The sequence below is a fragment of the Pyxicephalus adspersus genome, chromosome 3 (genome assembly GCF_032062135.1).
Source record: "Pyxicephalus adspersus chromosome 3, UCB_Pads_2.0, whole genome shotgun sequence".
NCBI classification, from domain to species: Eukaryota; Metazoa; Chordata; class Amphibia; order Anura; family Pyxicephalidae; genus Pyxicephalus; species Pyxicephalus adspersus.
Window position 1 is genome coordinate 120,567,464 of NC_092860.1, and position 11,517 is coordinate 120,578,980.

General features: G+C 40.6%; 1 protein-coding gene across 3 annotated transcripts in view; it reads left to right on the plus strand.

Annotated features, from left to right (window-relative positions):
- The first annotated feature begins 20 nt into the window (after positions 1-20).
- Positions 21-11,517, plus strand: part of CNOT7 (CCR4-NOT transcription complex subunit 7) — a 28,114-nt gene continuing 16,617 nt past the window's right edge. The window contains exons 1-2 of one of the 3 annotated variants that reach the window (XM_072406186.1): positions 21-152; positions 9,131-9,340. In XM_072406186.1, coding sequence (XP_072262287.1) covers positions 9,224-9,340 — 117 coding nt within the window. In that variant the 5' untranslated portion in view covers positions 21-152; positions 9,131-9,223. Of the gene's footprint in view, positions 153-9,130; positions 9,341-11,517 lie in introns of those variants that run through there. The other 2 variants (XM_072406188.1, XM_072406187.1) reach the window with 2 other exon arrangements.

Consider the following 11,517-nt stretch of genomic DNA (forward strand, 5'->3'; position numbering starts at 1 on the left):
CTTGCCTGTGTAGAATGTTTCTGATAGACGTCGCGTTGATGACGTCGTAGACCTTCTCGACTCCTCCGGTGACCTCATAGAAACGGGCCGTGATGCGGTGCTGAGGCGGGGAGATATTTTTGTGGAGGAAGAGACAGAACAGGAGCTAAGGGGTGAGTGCTGAGCTTCCCCCTGTTAGCAGTACACACATGGGAAGGAACTCAGTCAGGGTTTCATTGTGTGACAGCTTTGCCTGTGAAGTGCTTTGTAGGATGATGGTAGCTGTGTGCCGGATATGCCTGGACTTCTCTGATTCTATGTGTTATACAATGTCTGCCGTGTATTTACTTTTATTATGCACACGTGCTTGTGTGCCTTTATTTCCCCCCTGGCTGTGCTTGGAAGTCATTCTCATATACTGCACACAATTAATAAATAAACAGGATTTATATAGTGCCAACATATTATGCAGCGCTGTACAATAAATAGGGTCACAATCTCAGGTTCATGGCTATAGACTGAACACATAGCATCCCTGCTGAAAGGCTGGAGACACCATGAAGGCCCTGTATACCCGGCACTGTATATATTCACTGGCCAGAGATTCCCCTGTGCAAGTGTTAGAGAGAAGTAAACTTAAACCTCACCCAAACAATAAAATCACACCCTCAATCCCGCAGGGCAGTCGGTCGGTCTGGAAGTGTCCAACGTCGTCCTGGTATCCGTATTCGGGCCCCACCATATCTTCTTCCGGGTTCTTCTAACTACGTCACCGCAGGCGTGAGATTGGGTGATACAGATGGTAAAAAAACTTGCCAATCTCACTACACATGCGTGGGATTGGCATTTTTTTCCCCTTTTGATGAAAGGGCTCCTGCGCATGCCCAAGAAAAAAAGCACAGTATTTGATTATTATTAAACAGTATTTATATAGCACCAACATATTATGCAGTGCTGTACATTAATAGAGGTTGCAAATGACAGATACAGACAGTGACACAGGAGGAGGAGAGGACCCTGCTCCGAAGAGCTTACTATCTACGAGGTTTAATGCAAGAAATTGCCTGGCCAATCATAATTGTCAAAGATCAGGCATCCTGGAGGAGTTGATGACAGCGCCTGTGATGGAATGGGGACAGGTGAGTGTACTTAATAGATTGCAATCAGACATGTATGTTTATTTTATTGCAGAAGGGGCATCACCTGTTTCTTTTGCAGTTTTCAGATGTGGTTCCTGCCCTGCATGTACAGTAGCTTCCCATAGACTATGGGGTTGTGTGCAAAATGTCTCCAGCCTCTATATCATGCTGACATGCCCAATAATGGCCCAAATTGTTATTGGTACTCCCCCAGCTTCTCTCTTCACTTCTCCAATGACCTACTAATGTTTTCCTCACTCATAACCTCATCACATGCACGGCTCCAAGACTTTTCTGGAGCTGCCCTAACTCTCTGGAATCATCTTCCTCATCCTATTCGGCTTGCTCCTACTATCTGCTTATTTAAAACAGCACTCAAAACCCATCTCTTCAAGCTTGCCTACCAGTTTTCTTCTGTCTTTTGAAACTGTCACTACCTCCCACCACTACATATCTCCCCTCCTATTTTGTGCTACTTACCCACCTCCTAGATTGTAAGCTCTTCGGGGCAGGGTCCCCTCCTCCTCCTGAGTCACTGTCTGTATTCGTCTGTCATTTGCAACCCCTATTTAATCTACTGCCCTGCGTAATATGTTGGCACTATATAAATCCTGCCTAAATAATAGTAATTGGTATTAACATTGGTATGTCTCTCTCTGAACATGTCGTCATGTTCCTTTTTGATCTTTTTGGATTTATTACAGATCTGTCCTGAATCCCTTAGGAATGTTGTGCTCATCAAATGCAGAGGTGTGGTCTGACTGCTGCAAATCCTATTGATATATGGAGGACTGATGATAGATGAAGAGGGTAGGGTCCCTGACTAAAGCTACGTACACACTTCCAATTATTATCGTCGGAAAACGAACGACGAACGTTCCTGCACGATATACACGAACGATCGTATAGCACCGATCCTGCACATAGAGGTAACGACACGATCGTTCGTAGATATTGTACACACAATAGATACGATCATTTGAGCGATAGAGGAACTATGTGCACGACAGGAAAGTGAACGAACGTTCGTTCATTACGCATGCTCAGCCCATGGACGATCAATGAACGACCGTACACACGAACGATGTTCAACGATCGTCGTCCAATCCGATCCGCCAGTCCGGTCGTTCGTTTCCAGCGACTTTCCTCGTTCGTCGGCGTCGTTGGTTACTTTTTTACGAACGATTTTTTGCCCAATCGATCGTTCGTCGTTCGATTGGAACGATAAAAATTGGAAGTGTGTACGCACCTTTAGTTAATTCTCAAGTGATTTGGTTACCGAGCCTGTTTTTTAAACAAACGAATAAAGAGAAAACAAAAAGAACGCCTCTTTATGGCAATAGGTGTGTTCAATGAAATCAATGATTTATTCAAACACACTTATTGCCATAAAGAGACATTCTGTTTGTTTTCTCTTTAATCGTTTATATAAGGAGGATTGTGGAGGATTTATAACAGAAGAGAACCTTTTTCACTTTCCTGCAGAGAAACTGAAGACTGTCCTAGGATTCATCAAGAGCCAGATTGCCAATACTGCAACCTTGTGCTTTCCACATACCCAGGAATGTACCTTAGCATGGTACTTCACACTTCTTTGCATGGATTGTATCTTATAGAGCAGTGATTGCCAACCTTTCCGACCTGTTAGTGACCGCAGTTATTGAGTATATAGGGGAGCTGGTCGGCCAAGTGTCAGATAACGTGACTGGGTAAGGGAGGCCTTACTAGGTGTCAGGCTTCCTCAATACCAGAAGATGCAAATGCAGAAAGAATCCTACATTGTGTTAAACACTAATCACTGAAAGGCCTTGTAAGGTGTATGCTTGAATCGATATAAATGTAAATATATAATTACAGTGTTCTCCCCAGCCCCTCTTAGCCGGGCGTACCACCTGACACTTTTCAGTTACCACCCGGCTGTTTTTGGGTGGTTACTGAAAAATTGAGTCACAATACAGAGATTGCTGCCCACCTACAGCTTCTTTCCACCCAGCTTGAAAAAAATTCTGGGCAGAATACTGTAATTAGTACAAATAGGGTACTGTAAACTGAGGAGTTGGAGGTTTTATGTATTACCCCACAGACCTGGCTAATACCATAAAAGTGCCTCATAGAGTCACTCAAATTTAAATTTAATAATGTGCATTTTTCACCTAGTTTAAACATTCCATGAGGTGTTCTGGCAATGTTTATTCCAAAAATTTGGTAGGGGTAATTGTAGCGGGCTAGTCAAATAGTGGGCAGGGCAACATGTGACCCATTCTGTGCTACCAGTTCTTTAGGTGTCCTGTAACCCTGTTAATAGTGTCGGCTTTCTGCCACCCCCTATACTTTTCATTTTCTAATGCCTGCCCCGTAGTATGTCCCATATAAAAAATCCTTCAGCAAACCACAAATCAATAATGTTAGGATGACACTGTGTAGCTAATTCTCTTGTCTCTAAGAAGAAACAAGGCAATTAAGCTACCTAATGCCACCCACTGACATGGAAGAGTATTACAATACTCTTCCAATCACTACAGTACAGACACTCGACAATATCTTGAAGATCTCTCGTGGCACACTAGTTGAAAATTACTGGGGTAGGGTAGTCATTTAGCCTTGTTTCAGATTAGAAAAAACAACAACAACAAAACTCTGGCATTTATCACTCGCATACACTTGAAACCACCAGACGCCTGAGAATGGTGACAGGAGGTAACTGCTGGTCTTTTTCAGATGTTTGTAAATGGCTGCAAAGGCAAAAGCCTAGCAAATCCTTGTTTGTTGTTGTTTTTTTTAAAAAAATAGCTGGCATGTAAGCGCTTCCAATTTAAGTGTATGTGAATGGCTGGAGTAGTTAAACGTCATTGTATGTTGCATGTAGCATAGAAAAAAAGCACAGCAATGCTCCTGCCTTTTACCACCAGCTGCTCTGGGAGCTGCAGCTTGTCAGATTTGCTGGGAGATTTTGGAATTAAGATTCAGTAATAACAAATGTAATAATTTATATATATCATCCCAGCAGAACTGGCAGGCTGCCCAGACTGAGTGGCTCTGTGATGACAGCTAGCAGGAAGGGAAAACTGCAGAGCATGCCGACCTGCAAATTTGGTTTAGGAAAAGGGAACACTGAGAGAGTTCACAGTAAATATGCTCTAGCACAGTGTTTCTCAACTAGAGTTCCTCCCAAGGTTGTTAGAGGTTACTTGAGCAATGAGCAATTTGTGCCTCCTCAGGCCAGTTTAAGTGACTCCAATGATCTTTTTGGTTATCTGTAAAGCTGCGTACACACGTGCAATTTTTGTCATTGGAAAGGATCTTTCACGATCCTTTCCAACGACAAAAGTCTACCCGATGCATGAACGGTGCTGTACATACAGCACTGTTCTGCTCTATGGAGAGGGGAGGGGCAGAGCGACGGAGCGGCACCCTGCTGCGCGCTCTCCCCCTTCCCTTGCATTAGGATCGGCCGTCGTTCATCGTCTGTAGATCCGCCAGGATGGTCGTTCAGACGATGGACGCCGCCGACTGTACACACGCCAGATTTTCGCCCGATATCTGGCCGATGCAGATTATTGGGCTTTTTTAGGGTGACATTCTTCCCACTGGCCAGCAATGTAAGAGGTATTCTTTCTACTGACCAGCACACTAATATACCCTGACCTGTGGATATATTAATTATAGAAGAATTTCCTTGAGGACCTGAAAGTTATTATAAGGGGTTAGACCATGTTAAAAAGGTTGAGAAACTCTGCTCTACTATAATGGAACAAGGGGAAGGAAGTTTTGTTCTACTTCAAATCTTGAACAGGTTGGCAAAAACACCTGCTGCACATTACTTTTAAATAAAATGTGCCAAATATCAGGAACTTTGAAGAACTATCATGAAAGCTTTTTTGAATTGAATATAACATGATATTTAACTTTTTTATTGACCACAGTAATCAATCATAATTTCTTGTTCATATTTTGTGAGTATGGATGAATTTTGATTGTAGGTAAATACCTATCAACTGGAAGTAAAGGTATATGAATGCGCAGTGCTTGCTGGTTCAGTGATGGATCACTCCCACCACACTGCCTACTGCACCCTCCAGACTGCATTCAATAGCCCTCTGCTGGCTACTTAGGAATGAGGATGAAGGAGATGCTAAGCAGGGTCATGTGATCAGCACTGCATGTGGATTTGAGGAGGATGTGTGCAGGGTCATGTGATCTTCACTTTGCCCAAGAATGAGCAGGTGAGCAGAGTCATGCTCTGTACTCTGGAATGAAGGAGAAGGGGGTGGGTGTGGTCATGTGATCAGTACTGTACTCAGGGAGGAGTTGAGGTGGGTATCTGATCTGCACTGTAATTGAGAAGTAGGAGGAGGTGGCCAGGGTCATGTGATCAGCACTGTACTCGGGGAAGAGGAGTTGGTGGCCAGGGTCATGTGATTGGCACTGTGTTAGAGTGGAGTAGGTTGTATGTTGGGTTAGGTGATGGGCATTGTGTTTGGGAGTAGGGTGGTTAGGGTAGAAGGTGGAATCAGGTGATTTCATAAAGCTTTCTGCGAACAGGAGAAATAGAAAGGTGAAAGAGCTGTAAATGTACTGCCCTTGTCACCAGTGATTCTTCTACCAGTTATAGTTGCTATCTTGGAGGAACAGCAGAGAAACGTAGATTTCAGAAAAACTGCTGTGTGATTATAATCCTTGTAAATATATCTAAAATGTATTTGGGGAGGGTGAAGTGACTTGTCCTCTTTAATAACTCTGTTAGTGAGTATATGTCTGTTACTAAAGAAGCAATAAATATTAATTCTTTACATCTATGCTCCAAAGCTGCAATGGCTTACCTTTCAATTTTATAGGTTAGTATTTTAGGCTTTGTGTTAAAGTTCTGCCCAAGGTAAGACACCACGGGGTGTACCCCAGAACATTCCATTTCATTTTGATTTTATGGGAGGTCAAACCACTTGTAGTATGAAAAACTAGTCTCAGAACGTATTTCTGGCCACCAAAGTAATTATTATTATCTTGTGTTGTCTGCAGTTAGGGCACGTCAAATGTCAGTCTCACTTTTTCTAGTACTGCTGCTCAACAAGTAACTTGGAAGGTGGAATAATGATTGGCCATGCAGCTCACCTTAATGTTCTTGAATCATTTGTTTGTATCTGCCTAACGTGACAAGCCCACTGCAATGTATTCTTATGGATGAGCAGTAAATTATGGGGAATGCTGCTTAAGGAATAAGATTTGCCTGTGAAGTTAGTGTAGAACAAAAATGTTTAAACAGAACTCCTAACAAATACAAAGAAAACATATTAAGGTTAATTTATTTATTATTTAAAATAAATGCATTTACATTACTGGAATAAAGGCCTTTTACCTTTCTTAATATTTTCTTCTACAATCCACAAAATTGTCAGAAAAAAAGTGATCAGCTATACAGTTTGCTTATTAGGTTTCATACAGAAGGAAAGAAGTTTTGATCAAATACCATTTTCACTTTTTATGCTCAAATTATAGCAGAAAGTGAATTTAAATGACACCTTTCATCATTAAATGTGTAATACCTGGCTTTTTCTTCTTGGCTTTTGTACTCTTGGCCTGGAAAGCTATGCAGGGAAAGACTCCTGAGTTTTCTTTCACAAGAATTTTATTGTTAGTTTACTTTACAGTACTTGCATAAATCAAGTTGGATTCTCTTGAGCAAAGGTGTAAAGACTGGGATCAAATATTTTGGAGAGATTGGCAGAGATCTTGACCCTTAATAATATTATTATCAAACATGATTTATATAGCGCCAACATATTATGTAGTGCTGTACATTAAATAGGGGTTGCAAATGACAGATAGATACAGACAGCGACAAGGGAGCAGGAGAAGACCCTGCCCAGAAGAGCTTGCAATCTAAGAATTAACATACATGTAGTTCAGTAACTCACTTGGTAGTGAAATTAATTGTATTTTATGTACACATTTTTTTATTATATAAAATTATATAACTATATATACAATGGGGTTTTCCAATATATTTTTACTTTGAATGGACCTTTGTTTTGCTGGCTCTGTTGACTTCTGCCTACAGGGTGCCACCATGTTCACCCACCACAGATTGTGTTCATTTGATGATCTTATACATAGATCCAGAATATAAAAAAGAATGTCACTAAACATCAGTAATTTTATGTGCATGGCTTAGCTTTCAAAATTAACATTGATAATTTTGACATTAGAGTCCTCTCTTTTGGTGGAATTGTACATTTTGTCCAAACTCTCCTTACAGATTTCACATTTGCAAATTTTGTGCAGCTCCAACCCAAATTTTCTTTTTATTAATAATAAACAGGATTTATTTAGCGCCCACATATAATACATCGCTGTATATTAAATAGGGGTTTCAAATGACAAACAGATACAGACAGTGACACAGGAGGAGAGGATCCTGCACCGAAGAGCTTACAATCCTATTTTGTAACATGTTTGGAAACATGTAAGGCTTATTGATATTTATAATTTTACAAATAAAATATTAGATTACCTGATGACTCAATTAGAAGACTATTCTTAACTGCATCTAATAAAACACAAGATAATTGTTTTCTTTGTACTCTATGGTCACTTTAAAGGACATTGATGATTAACAACCACAAGGAGGGGACCTATATATGGGCTGTAAAACTGTAGCCCTATACAGACCTTACAGACCGACTTTAGATTACTATTGCTGTAAACTTTTCTTGTGTGATTGTCTCCAGTGACAAATAAACAAACACATGCTGTACTCACAGCATTGCTTGTAGAGAGGTGGTGGTGGGGGGGAGGGAGACACAAGTGAGCGACTCCACGCTGTACTTTCTTACAAGGGATCCTGAACGGTCTTTTATCGATCCACTAGCCCCCCCCAAAGAACTTTTGGAGGACCTCAGTACAAATGCTAGATTTCCAGTAGATATGTGTGTACATAGCTTTTATTCCTCCAGTAGGTCTGTGTGGGAGGCGCTTTCTAAATTGGATCATCACATTTATTACTTTAAATAAAAGAGTAGGTAACCTGTTATATGTAAAAGTAAAATTTATATTTATATAAGTAAAAAAGTTTTGTGGTTTTTGTTTTTGTTTTTTTTTTTTTTTAACATTGTAAGGGGAGACCCTTCCTGTTCTGCGCTACCCATACTGAGGTGAAGAAGGAGGAAGGGACAGCGTAGGACCGACACAACTAGGATTGTGGAGGGATCGACATTTTTCCACATGTAAAGGTGGCTGAGTTTTAAACCTGGGACCTAGCACCTAGTCTTTTTGACCCTTTTTTACTTTACCCAGGGAATTGTGTAATGCTATAAAAAACTGCAAGACAAACAGAAAAATGCTAGCGACAGGGATTTCAGATTTTGTCAGAACAGTTAAAGCCTTACAAATAAGTGTATAACATTTCAGAGATATACCTATGATGTTGGATGAAATGCTTATTATAAGGTGTAACAAAACAAAACTTTTCAGTGCTTATACATAGTTATAAACTTCAGGTTACTGCGGTCTCACCAATGTCTTAGTATCTGTTACATGCAGCTCCTGGCTGGCCTGAGTATGACTTCACATTAAAGGGGAACTTAAGTCTCACTTTAAGCTTTTAAGATTGTGACAGGTGGTTATTGCAGGAAGAGACTGGTGATGTTTCTTCTGCAATAACTTACCTGCTTACCTGCCCAGCGGTCAGATTTTGCGCCGCCAATCCTGGATCCACTTGCCTGTGGCAGGAATGAATGAACACCTGCAGATGTCATTCCGGCATGGCCAATTAGGATGGCAAAAGATCAGCTTTAGAGAGTAAAGAAGAGGGAAGATGCTAGCACGCTGTGAAGAAACAGAGATAGGTGAGTAGTCAGAGGTTTTAGTTTAGAACAGCGGCGTCTGTAACATGGCAGGACACTTTAGGCAGATTTACAAAGCTTGTTACCACAGATACAATGAATTTAATAAAAATAGTTATGATAATAAAATATTACATTTTTTCCCCACTTTTAAACAATACCCTTATATTTCAGCATTGCAGGGTGCAATTCCTCACCTATGAAACCTCCCAATAGACTTGTGCAACATTTTGATGCCTGCCTCTGAGCCCCTCCCCCAGCACCACTATGCCTGCTGCAACAGTGGACCACAGCCAGCGGATCTGCGAAGTCTGGGCCTGCAACCTGGATGAACAGATGAAGAGAATCCGTCAAGTTATACGCAAGTATAATTATGTTGCAATGGTATGTTTAGTGGTTGCGTCAGGTGTGGATAACTTTGTTTAATGATATTCGCATTGCTTCCGATTTCCTATGAAATGGAATTCACTTTATCTAATGTTAAATCGGTATTTACCTAAAGTGTTACTAAACCCAAAAACTGAACAAAATTGCAACATATTTTCTTTCAGGTTCGATTAGGGTTATTAGCAATTTTTTTAATCTGCTATTTTTTTTTAATGACTTCCTGTCAGTACTTTTTTATTCTGCTGTCTCTATAGAGGGAGTTATATTTTCTTGTTTTAAGTATTGTTTTAAGTATTGTTATATTTTCTTGTTTTTAAGTAGGCTAAAAACAAATGCAGACATCACATCCAAGGATTGGTAATCTACACTGTACTAAATTGGTATTGGGTTTATTTATCCTTTAATATTAGGAATACTAAGGTGTGCAAGTGTTCATTTGGCTTCATGTTACAGCATTACATGTTTTCATACAATCCAACTTTTTATGTGCGCTTGAAGCAGACCTATCACAAAGTTTTACTTTTCATACAATGGTAAATAACCCTTCATTATAAAGCAAAAATGAGCTTGTTTCTTTTTTCCTAAATGGGATATTTGGATATATATTTTGGGGAATTCCCTCCCCTTCTGTCTTTACCGCTGCAGAGCATCCCGGGATACCTACATCACGTATCTCAGGAGGCTGCCAACTGCTCCTTCTGCCAATCTCTGGCATGTGCAGAAAGGGCTTTTCCCCCAAAAAATGCAGATCCCATGCATGCGCAGTGAGATAGGGTATTGTAGGCAGAAGAAAAAAGATGATGGCGGTGCCCAGTACAAAGGAAGAATCCAAGGCAGCGTTGGACCGAAGGGGCCAGGTATGGAGCGATTGGTAGCTCTGTGAAAGTAAAGCCAGGTGGCGTTTTTGACTTAATGATAGTTCCACTTTAAAGTTAGCCTCTTCTAGTTGGATTGGATTATAAAAAAAGCCAATATAAGTAAATGCAACCTATATTTTTCCATATGCCTTTTTTTTGTTCAGTCCTGATCTCCTTGAATATATTAAAATACTAGCTGATAATCCGACGTTGCCCGGGTATTTTTTTTATTGCAGTCTTATATTTTTCAGGAAAAGGAATCAAATAAAGCTATAGTGAATTTCTTGTCTACGGTGTTTTCATTTTTTTGCCTTTGATTGCACTCGTACGATTGCCTTTCGTTTTCTTGAAGGCATTATTACAGGCCAGAAATTTGTAAAAGAGTCCAAAAAAAAGTATGTAAAAATATAAGCAAATGGCACACTGTCACTGAGCAATACATACACACATACATACATACATACATATATATATGCAAATATACCTCTGACATATACCACAGCTCTGTGCAAAGATCAGCGGTGCACTCACATGAGTCATATATATATGGCAAGTTTGGTTAAAATATCTAGATGTGTTTTCGAGTGATAGTGGAACATACACACATACATACATCCAATTTTATATATATATATATATATATATATATATAATACACTATTACACTATTATTATATGTCATATGTCTAGCATGTTTGGTTTAAATGTCTCTATACGTTTCCGAATGATGGTGGAACATAGCAAGTTTGGTTGAAATGTTTCCTAGTGATGACATACACACTTGCATACATCCAAATATAGCTCTGACATATAGCACAGCACTGTACAAAGATGACTGGTGCACTCACTTGAGTCTCAGTCATATGTATATAGCAAGTTGGTTGAAATGTCTCCATGTGTTTCCTAGTGCAGTGGTCGCCAACCTTTTCAGTCCCGCAGACCACTAAAGTTACCGGCTCCTGTCCACGCATAAGCGGGGAGCTGGGTGTCCATCAAAGGGGTAGAAACCTCCCCTGTAGTGACGTCATTGTGACATAACCTTGCCCACTCTCCCATTGCAGACTCAGACACAACCCGCCCACTTCCCTGAACCTGGGATTTGTACAGGGGACGTGGTCCGCAGCTCTGACCAATGCGCTCCGCCACCTCACCCTGCTCAGGGGGGGCACCAGCCAGAGCTGTGAACCACCGGTTGGCAACCACTGTCCTTGTGATCAGCGGTGCACTCACATGGGTCCATGTCATATGTCTAGAAAGTTTTGTTTACATACAATACATACATATATGCAAATATACCTCTGACATATACCACAGCTC